The sequence below is a fragment of the Eupeodes corollae genome, chromosome 1 (assembly GCF_945859685.1).
Source record: "Eupeodes corollae chromosome 1, idEupCoro1.1, whole genome shotgun sequence".
NCBI lineage: Eukaryota > Metazoa > Arthropoda > Insecta > Diptera > Syrphidae > Eupeodes > Eupeodes corollae.
Window position 1 is genome coordinate 109,524,940 of NC_079147.1, and position 19,721 is coordinate 109,544,660.

At 33.1% G+C, this 19,721-nt stretch overlaps 2 protein-coding genes across 2 annotated transcripts in view; one reads left to right on the forward strand and one right to left on the reverse strand.

Moving 5' to 3' along the window:
* Positions 1-2,568: 2,568 nt before the first annotated feature.
* Positions 2,569-3,099, reverse strand: LOC129942691 (uncharacterized). The gene has a single exon (XM_056051741.1). It carries the CDS (start codon positions 3,097-3,099, stop codon positions 2,569-2,571), a length of 531 nt encoding a protein of 176 aa, XP_055907716.1.
* A 5,699-nt stretch (positions 3,100-8,798) lies between these two features.
* LOC129943324 (U-Kazal-Dg21.2-like) overlaps positions 8,799-19,721 on the forward strand; it is a 219,569-nt gene continuing 208,646 nt past the window's right edge. The window contains exons 1-3 of the mRNA XM_056052668.1: positions 8,799-9,094; positions 9,167-9,322; positions 9,382-9,432. Coding sequence (XP_055908643.1) covers positions 8,872-9,094; positions 9,167-9,322; positions 9,382-9,419 — 417 coding nt within the window. The 5' untranslated portion in view covers positions 8,799-8,871 and the 3' untranslated portion in view covers positions 9,420-9,432. The remainder of the gene's footprint in view (positions 9,095-9,166; positions 9,323-9,381; positions 9,433-19,721) is intronic.

Sequence of the window (19,721 nt, forward strand, 5' to 3'; positions counted from 1 at the left end):
TACCAATTTTAGTAGCATTTCTTTAATTTTTACAAATTTGAGGAATTAAATTAATTTGAGAGATATGAAGAACCGAACATCAATTTTTACCAAATTTGCGTACTATTTTTTGCAGATTTTACGGACTGTTGGATTCTCATAACAAAAAACTACTTAATATCGAAAAAATATTTTCTTTGCAATAAAAAAAAAAGTTTGAACACAATATTTTAAAGTTTTGAAAAGCTATTTGAGTCGAAAGTTAATTTTTACCAAGTTTAAGAACTGTTTTTTTTTTAGTTTTTATTTTTTGTAAGAAAACTGTCAACTTGATTTTTCTTAAAATTTTACTAAAAGTTGACAACAATATTTTTTAAAAGATTAAAGTAGTTTGTTAAATTTTCTTTTAAGTTTTTATTTAAAAAAATGTCAATTCAATTTTTCTCAAAATTATATCGAATGTTGAAAGAAATATTTCTTATAAGATAAAATAAGTTTAAGGCCTTAATCTCAAATTTTTGAAAAGATATTTGATTCGAAATTCAATTATTACCAACTTTGAGTAATGTTTTTTAAGGTTTTTATTTTTTATAAAAAAACTATCAATTTGATTTTTCTCAAAAATTTAAAATTTAAGATTGTAAAAACTTTATTTTTAGTTGCACAAATTGGTTTTGAACTATTTCACTTTTTATCCGTAAAATTTTTAAGTTGACAAATTCTTTTTCAGTTTTTCTGATTTATAAAAAAAATCGTTAATTGGATTTTTTTTCCAAAAAATTATTTGTTTGGTATCACGTTACAATATATTATATAAAATTTAATTCAAGTCTCAAGCATCATTGGTTCATGAAATATTTAGGGTTGACCAACATTTGTATCTTTTTAAAACTGCTATGGTAAAAAAACCACCCAAGCAATTTTCTTGAGAGTTCTTTCTGCATCTTTCTGCATTGTTATCTGTGTAACAAAATTTATTTGAAGTCAATATCTCTTCTGGTTCTATAGGTATGGACGACGTAAAAAACGTCGCGAACGTACGAACGTACGTATATACGCACGCACAGACATCTTTCCAAAAATCTTTTATTTCGACTCTAGGGACCTTGAAACGTCGAGAAATGTCAAAATTTTCAATTTGACAAATCGGACCCATTAAAATAACTTCATATGGGAAGTTACGAAAGGAAACTCTATAAACCATACCAACTATAGAGGCAGCAGCCTACTTAAGATCGCCTACCAAATCTACTCTACCTCTACAGTAATGTGAACTCAGCCTGATGTCAAAGGAGTTTTTGTGAGAATTGAGGCAGAGGCGGCAAAAATGTGTTTAACGGTTAATGAGGAAGAAACGAAGTACATGCTGTGATCAAGAAAGGATATACAACACCGAGCGCGACGATGCGACGTCTCGGTCAAAACGTCAGCATCGACGTGCGTAACTTTGAAGTAGTTTAGGACTTTTTCTAACTATGCTCCGCTATGAACAAAGATCAAACGAAGAATTACTCTTCTTAATCGCTGATTCTTTGGGCTAAGTGAGCAATTAAGTAGCATACCCTTTCTCGAGCAACAAAAGCTTCGCTTTAAAATCCCCCATACCATTCTTGAACTGCTAGAGAGATGAAAGCAATTTGGGTCTTGTCGTGAGAAAAGTTCTTCGCGTGAACTACGGTACCGGTAAGGTAAGTATGGGACAAGATCGAACGATGAGCTGTTTGGGCTTCACAGCGATGTAGACTTAACCAGAAGGATAAAAGTCCAATAACTGGGACATGAAGAGCGCATGGAAAGTATTCGAATCCACTCCCACATCACAGCGCAGTAAAGGAAGGACGCTTATCAGGTAGGGCTCACAAATGGAAAGTGACCTCAACCAACTTGAAGTGCGCAACTGGAGACATCTAGCTAGGGATCTATCTAAGAGAAGTTGGGTAAGACTCTAGTTGACACAGTACTGTAGCTCTACTTTGAGTAAGTAAGAAAGTACTTATTTTTATGATTGTATTGTTGTTACGATTTAAGGGTTGTTTGCGAATTTAAATTCTATATTTAACTAATTGGTTTAGTCAGCTTCACCCGGAAGGTATTCAACTATTTTCTTTAAAAGAAATGAAGATAAAAAAATTACTATTTTCTAATATTGTAACTGTTTTATTTATTAATTTATATTATCTACATACACTTATAGATTTTTTCCGAGCTGACACGGGAGCAAGCAACATATAATTTTCCGTGGTAAAACAGGGATCTTTGATGTCAAGGCCTGCAACCTTCAGTGTCTGTCCTGTGTCTTATTGATAGACATAGCAAAACAAAGCTTTATAGAAAATTGTACTCGTTTATATTCGAACGGGTATATTCGTTAGTAATTATCGGTATCCTGGAAATGAAAATGCCGGAAAGAATTTTAACTCCAATCACGTTCCTCTGCATACTTATACTATCCGTAATTTAGTACATTTAAATTACTCATAAGTATTCTTAGAGCCCCAATTTTCAAGTCTAGTTTATACGGAGGAAGTCCTGATGTATTCAATAAATTCGAAAATTCAATTGGAATGTCAATACCATTATCTTGATCAGTCAGACTATCAATAGAAAGATATGTTTGCTGATGGGCTGAAACATTGAAAGAATTTTATTATTTATGCTTGTAACAGAATCGTGTTTAGGTGCTAAAATCGCTCGTTCGCGTAACCAATCATCCGTTTTCTCTGAAATTTGGGTGACTTGCGGATAAATTTTATACATTAATTCGTCTTGTCCAGTGACGCTAGTGGCAAATGTAGATTCTAATAGTACTTCACCATCATTATTTAAAATATGTCCATCTCCTTTATCCAAAAGAGTTCTTGAAAATTGTGCTGCATTATTATGCACAACCAAATGTACGCGCATATTTGTGGTCAATCTTAAAAGTTTGTCAGAAGCCCAAAGAAACGACGATTTTAGGCAAGCATTTATTTCATCACTTTTTGTACCTCTTGGCACAACTGCAAATGTTTGCCGAAAATCACCAACGAACAGTATCACAACACCTACCATCGGACCTTCATCAGCTCTAAAATTTTTAAGTGTACGATCTACAGCTTCAGGCCCACCTTTATTTACCATTCGTCCCACACAATAAACGTCGTTTCTTAAAGCACTTTAGCTAGTGAGCTTTGTTTCAAGATACTACAAAATGGACGCTCTTGGCTTTGTAAATCTAAAGGCAATTTGAAAGTTGCGGGAGCGGTTTTTCCATTCTGAAGTAATATTGCAGCAATTAAAGATGATGCTACTCAACATTTTACCATTGTTACGCATCACGTTGTCGATCATAGTATTGTATGCAAGTCGCTGGTAGTCGGTTAATTTTTGTTGAAAGTTGGTTGGCATCGTACGTTGTTTTTGAAAGATAATCCCTGTCCTAAAGAAATTGTCTGTCACGTTCTTCAATCCTGTAGGAGATTCCTCATTCAAAATTTGTGGAGTGAATGCTGATTCCCGGATGTTTAAACTATGCCTGTGTTGTTGCAATATGTCAGATGCCATATTTTCATATTTTTTCGTCAGAATTGTTTTGTAAAAGAGATTCAACTAAATGATAGACTTGATCCTGAACTTTAAATGTATAGGCATAAAATCTCCATGTCTGATTTCATTGGCACCGAATGGCGTTATTTAGAAAGTAGAATTGTAAACACGAATCATATCAAGAAAATGTTTAGAATCTCGATGAGAATGATTTAAAAGACTTTTTAATGGTTCCGGTGGATCAGCAATTTCTGCTAATAAAACTTTCCTGTTAATTAGCAGAGGCTATTTGAATGCAGGACAGAAATTGCACTTGATATTCATATTTCCTATCGAAACGTGAGATCAGTGAGTCAGTGATATTTAACAAATAGATAGATAACAAATTATTGGCTTACATTATCGGACTTTATTTTGCCTAAAACATGCTCCGTGCTATCCTCTTTCATTAAACAAAATGCATAACAATTGGATAAGAAGTTTTGAAGCCAAACCGTAACAAAGATTTCCCCTTTTGCTTGATTTCAGTTTAATATATTATATACATAGATTCATCCTTATTTATAAAATTTCAAATTTTGCAGTGATTAGAAAACATGAATTAGAATAGTAAGATCGTTTATGTGAAGTCCATACAGAGGTTGAACATACTCATTCTCTGTCCATATTGTGTATGAATAATTGCAACAGAAAGTTTTAATTTCTTTGCTCTGATGTTCTAATTGTGTTTTCATTACACAAATAAATTTATTTTAAACTGATTAATCAATCCGTTAAATCTACCTTGAACCTTTTAATGATGATTTATAAGTAACGGACATAAAATTGTATTGATCTGTCTTATGATGCTATTAAATTCTTCAAAGCATTAAATTAATTGACTCTAACTAGGGTTACCAAATAAACGAGTTGTAATTTGTATTCAGAATCGAAGCTTTAAAATTATAGAGACTTGGAGCAAGATAAATAATAATTGTGGTTTGTTATTTTTAATTATTGTTTACTTGTTTTTGATAGATAAGCTACATTATTTATAGCAGTCTCGCTAATTTGAGCTTAAGAAAAGTAACTGTTATATTATTTCTTCTAAGAATTAGTGAAAGTCTTAAAAGGTAGCACGTGTTGTTTTTGATTTATTATCTACTCGTGAGTTCTAAATATACTAAAGCTTTAAGATACACGTTTGGAGTCATGAAGATTTTTTACTTTTGTTTAAAACAAATTGTATATTATTTTATTATGTTGTTAGAAAAATCTATACAAAAAAACAGCTCAAAGCATTCCAAATTAGTGGGCAAGATTTGATGAATAAATGACCGACCACTACCAAAAGAAGAAGACTGCAGTTTTGTTTTGCTAAGCTTTCACTCTTGAGTCTTGAATAAAACTTTGTGAATAATTGTGCCACACTTTGCAATGGGTTTCGTTCAAAGGCCCGGAATTGACAAAACAAAGATTAGTTTTCCATAGAACTTTATTGATAAGCTTTAAGGATTTATGACGGTTGTTAAAGATCAATTAATTGAAGATTGATACAATTTATCAATTAACAAGAAATCACTGTGCAACAAATAAATCCAATACAAATGATCTTAAAAAAAATACAACTTTATTCACTCATACAACGCATGCAAAGTTCTATCGCTCCATGATTAACATCAAAACCAGTCTAAAACAAAATGGCCAGGTTCAGACAATATAAGGGGTTTCATTTGCAGTCAACTGCATTCTTTGAGCCAATATTTTTACCAAGGCAGCTTAACTAACCTTTACATTCAGTTTGACATACAAAAACTATCAAAAACATTATTGTCTGCAAAACACTCCTACAAGTCCATCACGATTTGCATTTGGTATTGTGAAGAAACATTTCTTATTTCTTTTCCAATTTGTCAAATACATAAATCATAAATTAATCAGCTTTCAGTTAAATGAATAAGCATAGTCTTCTTATATTTTGACATAAGTAAACTTGACTTGATAGTTAGGGAGATTTTTCTTGATTATTGGCGTTTTTCTTTTTTAGTTCAGAGCTGAGCACTGAACAGAGCCTGAGCGAACAGAGTAGAGTAGAGTTTTGAGCAGAGTATGTTCAGAGCTCTCTGATTTAATTATGAAACAACTTGAGCACTAAACTGTCATAATTTGAAATGTCAAATGTCAGACTGTCAAACGGTAATATTTGATATATTTGTTATAATATCTTCGAAAGAAATTACAGCTTGCGGATGGATTTCGGGTGCTCCATTTGGAATCGACCTGCTCAAATGTTATCTTAACATCTAATTCTCCGTTAATTTTTTAAAAATGTCTTTAATCAAATTAATTAAAAAAAAACAGTCATGGCGTTGGTCCATTTGACCCCTGAAATAAATTTGATTCATGAAAATTCTATATGCAATTAGTTTTTTCTAAATTATCTTACCTTCTGCAACGAGCGACCAACCTCTTCCGCTATTTTTATTGTTTTGAAGATGATTTTTTTTTTATTTCCCGGCTTTCAAATATCAATTTGTTTGTGTTCAGCATTCTTCTCCGTTTACTCTGTTATTTTGTAATGAGCTCACAGAACTAATAAAGAAACACGAATTTGAAGCTCTGAACGATCAGAGCTAAAAAAGAAACACAATCATTTTTTGACAGTTCGAGTTCTGCTCGTAACTAAAAAAGAAAAACGCCATAATGTGTCCAGTCAACTTTTCAATTAAATTGCCTTATTTGGAAGGCAATTTTTTGACAGCTGGCCAATCAGATAATAGAAACTTGTCTTACTTTCAAGTCCCCTATGTCGCTTGAACCTGCTCAATATTGCAAGCAATATTTAGACAACTGCAAATTGTATATAACACACTTTTGCCATTACTTAATCCAACAAAAGAAATTTGAGAATGTCGTTACCAACATTGCTGTAATACATTTTAATTTCCCATAGCAAGTAATTGTAATCGGTTCGATTTTTCGAATTGAAAATTTTGACATTTCTCGACGTTTCAAGGCCCCTATAGTCAAAATAACAGATATTTAGAGAGATTTATGTGCGGGTGTTTGTACGTTCGTTTGTACTTCTGTCTGTACGTCCGTAAGTTCCCTACGATTTTTTTCGTCGTACATAGCTGAAGAACCAGTAGAGATATCGACTTCAAATAAATGTTGTAATACTCGTACAGATAATAATTCAAAAAGATGCAGAAAGGGCTCTCAAGAAAATTGAGTGGGTATTTTTTTTACCATAGCAATTTGAAAAAAGGTGAACATTTTGGTTTACCCTAAATATCTCACGAACCAATAACGTTTGAGGCAAAATTTTCACCTCTAAAATTTTACGAATAGAAAATGATTTCATCTCCAAAATAATTTTGTGCAACAACAAATAACGTTTTTGACATCTGGTAAAATTTTAAGAAAAATTGAATTGGCAGTTTAAAAAAAAAAAAAACTTAAAAAAACACATTACTCAAAGTTGCTAAGAATTGAATTTCGACTCAAACACCTTTTTAAAAACTTGAGGTTATGTCTTCAAACTTATTTTATCGTATAAGAAATATTGTTTTCAACATTCAGTAAAATTTTAAGAAAAATCGAATTGACAGTTTTTTTACAAAAAATAAAAACTTGAAAAGAAAATTTAACAGAAGTTTTTAAAAATTGGCTTTTGACACAAATATCTTTTGATAAATTTGATATAACAACTTCCAACTAATTTAAACTTTAAAAAATATTGTTGTCAACATTCAGTAAAATTTTGAGAAAAATCGAATTGACAGTTTTTTTTTTACAAAAAATAAAAACTTAAGAGAAAATTTAACAAAAGATGGTAAAATTGACTTTGGACACAAATATCTTTTGATAAATTTGATATAACTTCCATTATTGACAATATTGTTGTCAATATTCAGTAAAATTTTGAGAAAAATCGAATTGACAGTTTTTTTACAAAAAATGAAAACCTATATTGTCTCCAAAGTTTTTTTATTTCACATAAAATATTGTTTTCGATATTCAGTAGTTTTTTTTTATAAAAATCAAACAGTCCGTTTTTTCATATAAAAATAAAATCGACAAAAAATAAAACGCAAATTCGGTAAAAATTAATGTTCGGTTCTTACAAAATTAAATTTGTAAAAGTTTATTAAATGCTACTAAAATCGGTAAAAATTAGTTTTCGACTAAAAATCCATTTATCAAACCTAGATTTTCAAACTAAACTATATCCTCATACGAAAAATATTGTTAAAATAAATAAATTAGATGGCGCAACAGTCCGTTTGAGAACTAGGGCCTAGTGACTGACAACTCTCAACCATTCCTGTATGCGAGTACTGTTATCAGGGATGGAGGGGACCTATAGTTTTAAGCCAAATCCGAACGGCAAACCTAACCATCATGCCACGGGTACTACAAAATATTGTTGGTACATAGTTTTAATTTGTTTAAGAATAATTTAACTGACAACTTTCCTAACAACACTAAAACCTACAAACTTTTAAGCAAGATAAATCGAAAGATAGGATGGGAAGTTAACAGTAGGGGTCGCATCCCAGCCTCTTTTTGTATAACTGAAATCGCACTCCTTTTGCACCCTATACGAATTTTATCTGTCATTCGCGCCAATTTCGTGACGAATCTGAAGTTAATATTAAGTTAAACAAAAACAAAACGAAAAAAATATACGATAAAAAGTTCAAAAATATTAGATAAACGTTAATCATAATAGACGTAAACGTGTTGCATTTCAACATTTTATATGGCGTTAAAATGTCAAAAAATGATAGCGTCGCGTCGTCGATAGACAATTTCAGAAATGATAACCTTATCTTAGAAATCGACAATCTCGTCCATGCGCTGAATACATTTCATGATTAAGTTTTACAACGAATGCCACAGCTCAGTGGAACAAGTTGACTTACCGGAAGTAAAATTCTTAGAATTTGGGATAGATTGCAGTTATTTTGAACTTTGATACACTAAATAGATTATTAAATTCTTTTTTTTCGAAATTCTGGATCAAAGATCTGACAATAATTTTAAGGAATATGATTCTCTTTCCCACCTTATTTCAAATACTGATATAAAAACCGAAACATTGAAATTTTCGCAGGAAACCAATACTTAACCCATTAAAATTATCAAAAACTTTATTACCCACATGTGAAGACTGTAGCTATATAGATACAAAACAATTAGGACACGACTCTAAAAGTAAACAAATTAAGGTTTTTGTTGTATAGAACGGTTATATTTTTATCGTGGATTCAATTAAGTTTTACGTTTTTAAGAAATTGTTTAAAAGGCCAAACAATGAAAAAAAACTCAACAGTTCTACAGAATTCGTTAAGCGTGTGTTTGCCTATTAATTAAAAAAAAACAATGCAGATTTTAGGACTTTGTGTGGCCTTGTGCCTTTTAGCTGGAGCTTATTGTTTTTGTACTTCAAATGTTCCTCCCACTATGCCCTGTAATGTTGCTTACAGATGTTCCGATGAAGAAATACCAGTTTGGGCAACAAGTGATGGTATTTTCTGTAAAGTCTTCCGGAACATGTGCTATATGTCAAGTGTAAACTGTGATCGCTTGAATAATAATGAAACTGGTAAGAAAATATGGATAATTGATAAAGTGTTCTATTAATTGACAACTTTTTTGGAATAAATTATCTTTACAGAATACAGAGAAATAAGTCAAGCAAAATGTCAGGAATTATGTAAAGAGATGGTGTGTATGGCACTTTTTCAACCTGTTTGTGGGTCATATAATGGTAAATTTATGACATTCGGGAATGAGTGTGAGATGGAAAGACATATTTGTACAACTGGAGAATGTAAGTTATAAATTTTACTGCGCCTAATATTCGAAATTAATTCTTTTTGTTTATTTCAGCTTACAGCCTTTATAAATTGGAAGCGTGTCCAATATAGGCATTTTTGAACAATTATATATGTTAAAAATGTGCATAGATGTTTTTTTAATAAAATTAACGAATTTAAAAAATAAAAACAAAACAAAATAAACTATTTTTCAATAGAAGTAAAAAAAATATCTCTAAATATTACTCGTACAATGAAGATCAAATAATATCGAGTTCTAAAATCTGACAATGTTGTAAACATTTCAATGCATTAAGATTCAAAGCTGTGCAAAATAAATATTTTTATTTTATCAAAATCTGAAAGCTATCTTAAGGCTAGACGAGCGTACATTTTAAAAACTTAAACAAATATCTTACTGGCCCTATGCGGTTGCTCTAAGTTAATCTATTATCTTATAACTACTGCCTTTCGGACTAAGAACCAATGGCGGATCCAATGGGGGGTCGTAGGGGTCATGACCCCCCCTGGAAGATAATTTGTTTGCTTTTTCGTAAGAATTCCCTTCAATTCAAAACTAATCGTATTGCGTTAATAGATATGACCCCCATTATATTTTTAATTATTTATTTTTTTGACTTTATTACTAAAAGTACTACTTTTAACTGAGGACTGGACCAAGAACATAATATGAATCGGAAATTCAGCCTTTTCCCAAAACGCAGCACAAATTCATCAACTTTTGACCAACTGACGATCCAGGGAGGGGTCATATGAGCTATAAAGCTTATACAGTTAAGTTGTATAAGTAAAGATTTCATTTAAAGATTTATTAGTAATTTAACGACACTCACCAAAAAGTGGTTTGCTGTCAAAAACAACTCAAATTTTTATTTTCGCTCAATTTAGAACTTTAAAAAACTTTAGTCATGTTTTAATTATTTTCATAAAAAATGTTTCTAAGAAAAAGAGCAAATATTCAAGTTCTTAAGAAGAAACCTTGAATAAGAGATCATTAATTTTATATTAAGTTACCTTTGAATTCCTTAAACTAGCCTTCAACTTTATTATTACTTAACTTTCTCAAAATTTTCTGTTCTTAATTTGGCTTCTTTCTACAACAAACACATATTTTCGTATTGCTCCAGAAGGGTACCCCTCAAAAAAATCTTATTTTGTTTTTAAGATTTCTCAAGAACTAATGGAACGATTTCAAAATTCTTCTCTTTCTGTGCAAGCTCTTGTCAATAATCATATTTATGATGATTTTTATGATCAAAAAGGTTTTTTTTTAAATTTTTAATAAAATACTAATTTTGTTTACAAAACTTGATATCCCAGAAAGTGGGCAAAATTTTTGTACGAAATCTAAATGTAAAATGTTCATATATTTATAAGCTCTTTATTTAGTGCTTATACCAAAAATATTTTTAAGACAAAATTCAAAATGATTTTCGAAAAAAGAGGTTAATCTAGATTTTTTGACAAATAAAATGGCATTTAAATTATTGAGAAGAACTTATTTTGGAGGTATTTACATTTTTAAATCTTAAAATATAGGCAATATTTTTAAACAGACTTTTTGAAAGAAATTATCAAGTTCTTGCGACCCACTCGTGAATTTCATTTCTTTCAAGACTGGTTTTCTGTTGAATACAAAAGATCTTAAAAAATTAAATAAATCTACTTTTTGAAGTGAATTTGCTTTGGATGCTCTAGAACTATACAAATGTGCCAAAAAATCAAGTGACACTTTTGTTAAACTAATGGCTAACTGAAACACATAATAAACGTTTCATATCTATTGATATAAAACTTTTATAAAACTACAAAACTTTTCTTCCCAACTTATTTGTTTACTTACCGTACTTTGTTTTAATTTAATTTGTTTAGATAAATTATGTTCTTAAATACAACTATTTCCTTGAATTCAAGAACCAAACCTTTTGGTCTCTACAATTTTTAAGTTTTGTTAACGCCTTTATAAGATCCAAATAAGCAGATTGATAACAATAGTAATAAGAGATTAACGGAAATTAAGTTCGATAAAACAACGTGAAAAAAAAGACCGACATTTTTACATTCAGATCTTCTCTCATTTTCTGGATTTTTAAATTTTTGCAGCGTTCTTGGCCTTAATAGAAATGAAAACAAGAAAAGTGTGTATTGTTTTTGGAATAAAGTAACGTTTCAAAACAATTTCCTACATTTCGGCGCGAAATGAACCAAAAACCCTTTAAGCTATTGTATTTTAGCTCTGAAATATGGTATATTTAGACAACTGTTCGAATCTTGGAATGCTTTCTAAATAAGTTGTCATTTTAGCAATTATTAAATTTTGTTAGCATCCTTTACAAAACATTAGAAAACATTTTTAAGCGGTAAGTAAAAACTCATCTAAGAGTGTGACCCCCCCTGATGAAAAGTCTGGATCCGCCCTTGCTTAGAACAATTTTAATACTAATAATATGAACTTAACCTAAAACCAAGAAAATTATTAAAAAAATTTAGTGTCTTTATCATTATTTTTTATTTTATGTTAAACTTAACACTGAATAAAAAAAAACTGAAATCCATTATAATACTTAAGCTCCTTAAAACTAACCAAAACCAATAATACTACTTTAAATACTTAAAACTACTTCAAAACTAGAACCGCCACAGTTTGATTTTTTTTAAATAATATTTTTTGGTGCCACCTTAACTATCCCTAACCTAATCTTAAATCAATCAATCAATCAAATCAATTCGAAGCCACCAAAACTGGTTCTCCTGCCTCACCCTAGCTCTTTCCGGCCCTATCGGAAACAGTCCTACTGAACCGAAGGCACTCTGCTCCGTCCATCCCGTTCAAGGACGTCTCGACTGCAAAGGAGTCTTCTATTTTCAGTTTTACGTCTGACGTGGTAGATTAGCAGAATCGCCTCCCTATCCTGTATCAGCCCTTGATCGTCTAAATAGAGAAAAGCTTCGGGCGGAATGTTGCCACTTAAACGTGCACTTTCGTAGTACTCATTGTTGGGGTAGTAAGTCCCAACAATTACGCTGTTAGTCGACGACATCGCTCTTGCAATGTGACCCCTACCAAGCTTCATCAAGAAATTATCTATTCTGTTTATGTTGGCTCTGTTGTATAGAACCTGGTTGGAATATTAATGTTTGTACTCCGACTCTGGTGTTCTGTGTAGTCCAAGGCAACTTCGCAGTCATTGTCTCTTAAACATCCGAATCTTTTCCATTTGAGTTGGGTCAACGTTGAACCATACCGAGCACCAATAGGCAATCCTCCGCTGGATAAGGGCCATGTAGTAAATCACCCTCACCCTGCTCTTAAGATGGCTGCTAAAAAACAACCGTTTTGTCAGGGCAAAGGCTCCCCTAGCTCTGGCCAGAACAGCACTCATATGTCACAAGTACTGGTCCAACTAGATGCCAAGGTACTTTACAACACTTTTAATCGCCAGTGGCTGGCAATTTGATCCAACGATCACTAGATTTTTCCAGTTCTTTGTCGTATCCCTTGAGGCTCCAAACAGCGGAGTCCTGAACAGAATAGTTTAGTATTTCTGAATGTTGATTTTTCATCGCAGTCACCCTGCAAAAGTGTCTTGAAAACCTCAATTTTTGGGGCCGTTCTGTACGCTATTAGGTAGTCGGCGTAAGCTATTGCTATCAGATGACTGGTGTAAATGCTGAATAAGATTGGGGAGTTAACCGCTGTCTGTTGAAGAGCATTTTTAATATCAAAGATTTTGGTAGATGTTACATTGCCAATTTTGAAAATAAAACGTCTACCATTAAGCATGTCATAAAGCATATACAACAGTGGTTTACTTATGCCAAGTCTGTTTAACTTTAGATACAGACCCTCTAACCATACGGTGTCGATTGCCTTCTCCAAGTCAACGATACAAGCACCCGTACATTGTCTTTTAGATTTGTTCCACTGGATATTAGAAACATAAATAGTGTCATGTCCCGTCTTAAAGCCGAACTGATTATTCGGAATTATTTTGTTGTTCTCAGCCCACTTGGACAGAGATCTATTTATAACCTTCTCTATAACTTACTGATACTCGGCAGCAGATTTATCAACCGGAGATTCGTCAGATTGGAGTTGTTCTTTCCCTTTTTCGGGAGAGGATGTACCACAGCTGTAATTCCAACGGAACGTTTAATATGCATTATTCAGAACGTTGTTAAACACAGTTGTGTAAATGTGCACAGCTTCCTGAAGTAAATGACGTAGTACAATTTTGGATATACCATCGACACTTGCTGACTTCTTTTTCTTTAATGAATCGAAGATGTGCTGGAGCTCTATCTTCTTGTCTAAAAAGGTATTAGTCCCGTTTTGTCCGGCGATGATGGGATTTGCATGTCAAAAAAGGTTTTACACAAGGTGATGCACTGTCATGCAATTTCTTTAACAAAGTTCTGAAAAGAATGTTTTCCAAACTCAACCGTCAACACTAGAGGTCCATCCAATTACTCGTTACCGCATTGCGATACAAGCGGAGAAGATGGGTTTAGTGGTCAATGGAGGTAAGACCAAGTTAAATGCTGTCATCAAAATAGGACATTGAACAACCACGTCTTGGACAAAACGTCACCATTTACAGCTATAACTTTGAAGTATTTAAGGACTTTGTCTTCCTACGAGGAATAATTCTTGCAAATGGCTGCATCTTTGGACTAGAAGGCAATTGAGTAGTAAAGTCCTCTCTCGAGTACCTTAAATCAACATCTGGGTTATGTGGAGCGAATGGACATCAACTTCCAGCCCGGAAGGTCTTCGAATCCAATCCCCAGTGACAGCGCAGTAGAGGAAGACCGTGACAATTTCAACTTACTTGGTGTGCGAAGCTAGAGACAGCTATCTAGGTACCGAGCTGACGCTCCAGACTATAACGCCACCTTGAGTAAGTAAAGAAGTTTATTTTTTGTAACACTGTGTTGATATTTCACCACACTTTTTTTCTTTTCTTGTCAAAAAAGAGTACGTCATCCCAAAAAGTGTTTGACTTCCTTTCGTTTTCAAGGGCATATTATATAGCGCTTGAATCGAATTGTATTCCACTGCTTATCAATTATAAAACAGGTATAAAGCCACGAGCGTACTAGGTACTTATTTTCTGTTGATGGAAACCATCGGAATGATAACCTCCATACATATGTTATCTTAATGAGTTCAAATCCGACTCTTGATATTTCACATAAGAATAAGAAAGAAAAAGATGGGCTTACCTTCTGCTGCTAAATTAGAAGAAATAAAAGTTTTTCAGATTATTATTTGAATAAATTAAGAACATACTCTCATCAAAATTAAAAGTCAATCCATATGATTTTGATTTTCTTTATAAAACCCAAACGGAAACCGAATAAACTTCCAAAATAAAAAAAATTGCGTTAAGAATAAGAACTTAGTTTTAACCGACAAAAAAAAACTTTGACATTAAAATACGAATAATTACAAATTTAGAGCGGATATGCACAAAATAAATAAATAAATAAGGTGGCGCAACGGTCCGTTGAAAAATAGTTCCTAGTGGCTTACAACTCTTAACCATTCCTATGTAAGAGAACTGTTTTAATAGATGGAGGGGACCAACAGTTAATAGCCGTATCCAAACCGCTAATTTAAGAAAGCAATTCCCCGCAAGAGGCAGTACCCGTGAAAAAAAACTTATAGATAGCACAGACAGGGATTAAAGTATTGAACCCAAGACCTGTGTCATGACAGTCCAACGCACTTCTTTTTTTTAATCATTTTTATTAATTAATTCTTAAAACTATCTTAAAGCTGTAGCCCAAAACTTCATAAAATTAGCCTAATTAACCATAGCTTACAACTAAGTTACTGGTCCCATACGAAAACTCTACAAGTAAGTTAAACAATAATAAAGGGTGTTTTTTTTGAGGTTAGGATTTTCATGCATTAGTATTTGACAGATCACGCGAGATTTCAGACATGTTATCAAAGAGAAAGATGCTCAGTATGCTTTGACATTTCATCATGAATAGAGTTACTAACGAGCAACGCTTGCAAATCATTGAATTTTATTACCAAAATCAGTGTTCGGTTCGAAATGTGTTTCGCGCTTTACGTCCGATTTATGGTCTACATAATCGACCAAGTGAGCAAACAATTAATGCGATTGTGACCAAGCTTCGCACTAAGTTTACTTTACTGGACATTAAACCAACCACACGAATGCGTACAGTGCGTACAGAAGAGAATATTGCGTCTGTTTCTGAGAGTGTTGATGAAGACCGTGAAATGTCGATTCGTCGCCGTTCGCAGCAATTGGGTTTGTGTTATTCGACCACATGGAAGATTTTACGCAAAGATCTTGGTGTAAAACTGTATAAAATAGGGCTCGTGCAAGAACTGAAGCCGAACGATCTATCACAACGTCGAATTTTCAGTGAATGGGCCCTAGAAAAGTTGGTAGAAAATCCGCTTTTTTATCGACAAATTTTGTTCAGCGATGAGGCTCATTTCTGGTTGAATGGCTACGTAAATAAGAAAAATTGCCGCATTTGGAGTGAAGAGCAACCAGAAGCCGTTCAAGAACTGCCCATGCATCCCGAAAAATGCACTGTTTGGTGTGGTTTGTACGCTGGTGGAATCATTGGACAGTATTTTTTCAAAGATGCTGTTGGACGCAACGTTACGGTGAATGGCGATCGCTATCGTTCAATGCTAACAAACTTTTTGTTGCCAAAAATGGAAGAACTGAACTTGGTTGACATGTGGTTTCAACAAGATGGCGCTACATGCCACACAGCTCGCGATTCTATGGCCATTTTGAGGGAAAACTTCGGAGAACAATTCATCTCAAGGAATGGACCGGTAAGTTGGCCACCAAGATCATGCGATTTGACGCCTTTAGACTATTTTTTGTGGGGCTACGTCAAGTCTAAAGTCTACACAAATAAGCCGGCAACTATTCCAGCTTTGGAAGACAACATTTCCGAAGAAATTCGGGCTATTCCGGCCGAAATGCTCGAAAAAGTTACCCAAAATTGGACTTTCCGAATGGACCACCTAAGACGCAGCCGCGGTCAACATTTAAATGAAATTATCTTCAAAAAGTAAATGTCATGGACCAATCTAACGTTTTAAATAAAGAATCGATGAGATTTTGCAAATTTTATGCGTTTTTTTTTTTTTTAAAGTTCTCAAGCTCTTAAAAAATCACCGTTTACTTAATTCTAATGCCTTTCGGCCCTAACAGTCCAACGCACTAACCATCATGCCACGGGTACTTCGGAACTTTGTAACTCCATTATAAGACTGGAATGCAATTTCCATTTCCAACATATTACCAATCGTCCATATCCCACATTAAATTGAGGATGAGTTTAATTGAAAACCTTAATATTTAAAATGTAGAAATTAAAAAATAAAGATCAAATGGTCACCGTACAAAAGATGTTTTTTGAGTTATGAGTAGGTATTTGAAAAGGTTGGACAATTTTGAAGAAAATTGCAATCCAGATGCAGTTCTATCACAGTCCTCAAAGAACAAACAGCGTAGCTTTGTGCAAATAGTAGCTCCTTCTTACATTCACAGTCAATCACAAGATCAATCATCATGAAAATAATGCTCCTAATGATTTTAAAAATGTGGGTCCTTCTAATATTTGCTAATGTTTATTCAACTCATGGTGTAAATCCTCGTTGTACAGTGGTTGCCAATTGTGCAAGTGATGCTGCTCCAATTTATGCTTCAACAAATAGTGGAAAAAGTTGTGATAAATTCAAAAACATTTGCACATTTACGGATGAATGGTGCAAGCATGATGAAGAGGGTTTGCCTGGTAAGTTAATTTATTAAATATTTTTCTTTTTGTTTAAATTATTATTTTTTTGTTTAGAACTCAAAGAGATCAGTAAGGATAAATGTCAGATGATAAATGTGCGAAAACCGTTCTAACAACTCAACAAATCTTAGATTTCTTCATCACTCTCTGACGGTATTTTTCAATATTTTTGGGATATTTTTATAATAACTAAGACATTTTTTAAACGTGTAATATAAATATAATAAATTTTATATGGTTATTGAAATGATAAAAGATTTTACTTAATTATTGTTTGATGTTGGGTGATGATTATGACCTAAACCATCGCTTTGATTTAAGACGTTTCTCTTTTTATACTGATGTTATTATCATGCATATTGTTAATATTTATTATGTGAGAAAAAAAAAACAATATTGTTTTGACTTGGTGTTGCAAACAACAAAAACACCTACGAAACGCACAATTGATGCGATAATTTTGTACCTTTAAGTTAAACTATCATTTTGTTCAAGCGATTATCTGTTATAATATGTAACTTAAAAGAGATAGATTCTGGTAGAATATTTTATTTGATTATTTCCAAATAGTGCCTTTGGCGTGATCGTAAGTGCTTAAGGCTGACGGGACCAGATCGACGTCTACAGAAGCACGACTATAGACGCAATACATAAACTCAACAACTTATAAAGCCGATTCATAGACCCACACGACTTAAATATTAGGACACTGAAGTCGTCAATAAAAAATATCAATCCATTGATTAAAGGTATAGCTAAAAACTGAGACCACAAGATTCGGCCAGTTAATTTCAGTGACCCGAGTTTGTGTCCCAAAATCAACAACATATTCAGAAACGGGAAGAACAGACACGTTCTTATGACAACGCAAATAGACGAACGCAACAGAAGAAGCCATCTTTGACAGTGACTTTTACACAATTAAAGATCCGAGAAAAAAGGTGGAGGCAGCGGAACAACTTTTCAGAAAAGTGTATAAAGTGAATGTTATCATTCGCTCCAACCACGATCTGGAAAATAGAGTCTTGTATCATCACTTTATATTGAAAATTCAATGACACAATGACGATTTCTTGGCAAATGCCATAACCGTCGAGTAAATTGGACAAAGTGCCTTGTTAATAACGAAGATCAAGGGTATGTTAAAAAATTAGTTGCACGAGTTATGTCCACAAATTTCATGCAATACATTTATGAACAGAAAAACTGATGCAAGAATGCGGCAGATATACAATATAAGAAACCAGTTCATAAATGTCATTAAAGAAGGCGTCTTTAAAAAAAAAGGATAATAGAAATAATTAATTTTTTTCTTTAAGTTAATATTATATTTCAACTTATTAATAACAATACATTTTATTTTTTTCAAGAATTTATTTTTACTAGAATATTTTTTTGAACAGTGTTACTGACTGCTGTAACGCAGTTTATTTACATTTATGAACGCGAATCTTGCATTACTGCTGCATTTTTATTTTAATGAACTTACCCTAAGCTCCACCTCATCTTCATGTAAATAAAGAACACAAAGCCAGCAAGTTTCGATGGTATATCCAACGTGCATAAAGTATTGAGTGATGCATATTATAAAAAAAACATTAGAAGACCGCTGTGGTTCATCCTCTCCTGAAAAAAGGGAAAGGACAGCTCTAACTCGTCAAATCTTCGTTCGATAAATCTTCTTCTGAGCATCGGCAAAGCTTTCGAGAAAATCATCAATAGGGCTCTAACTAAGTGGGCTGTGGACAAAAAATAGGAGGAGCCTTCGGTCTGACGAAACAGCTGTTTTACAGCAGTTGGCTGGACCCCAGAGTTAAGGTAATTTGCTACATGGCCCTCATATGGTCGATGATTGTTTATGGATGTCCTATGTGGTTCAAAGGTGCACCTTCCCCAATAGATCATTGTCGGGCTTACATCAAACAGATGAATCTTCTTATGTTTACTACTATTCCATAGAAGTCTTATATAAGTGGGCTCGAATCAACAGAATTGACAATTTCGTGATGAAACTCGTTCTTTGTCTATGTCTCCCACCAACAATTTTCTGGGCGTTCTATCCAACAACGAGACGAGTAATCTACCACATCAGATGAAAAACAGTGGATAGGCGATCATTTACAATCAGGAGGTTATGGCACAAAATATTGAAATAATTATTATAGTTTAACTTAGAGTGTCCGTTGGGGCCAGTAAGCAAGTTGTAAGTAATGGTTAATTAAGCTAGTTTTATGATTTTTGTCTAAAATTAAGATAGTTTTAACAATGAACTAATAGAAATTAATTTTAAAAAAAGTGCGTAGGACTGCAATACTAGAGGTTTTGGGTTCAATCCCTGCCTGTGCAAACTTAAGATTTGGTCATAGCTACTGCCTCTTGTGAGTAATTTACAAATGCTGCTGGAGTAATTCTTGTCATGAAAAGCGCTTTCTTAAATTATCCGATCGGATTCGTCTTAAAAATTGTAGGTCCCCTCCATTGCGAGGGTGGTTTTTTTTGACCATAACAGTTTACAAAAAGGTAAACATTTTGGTAAACACTAAATATCTTTCGGACCATCGAACCAATGACGCTAGAGACTTG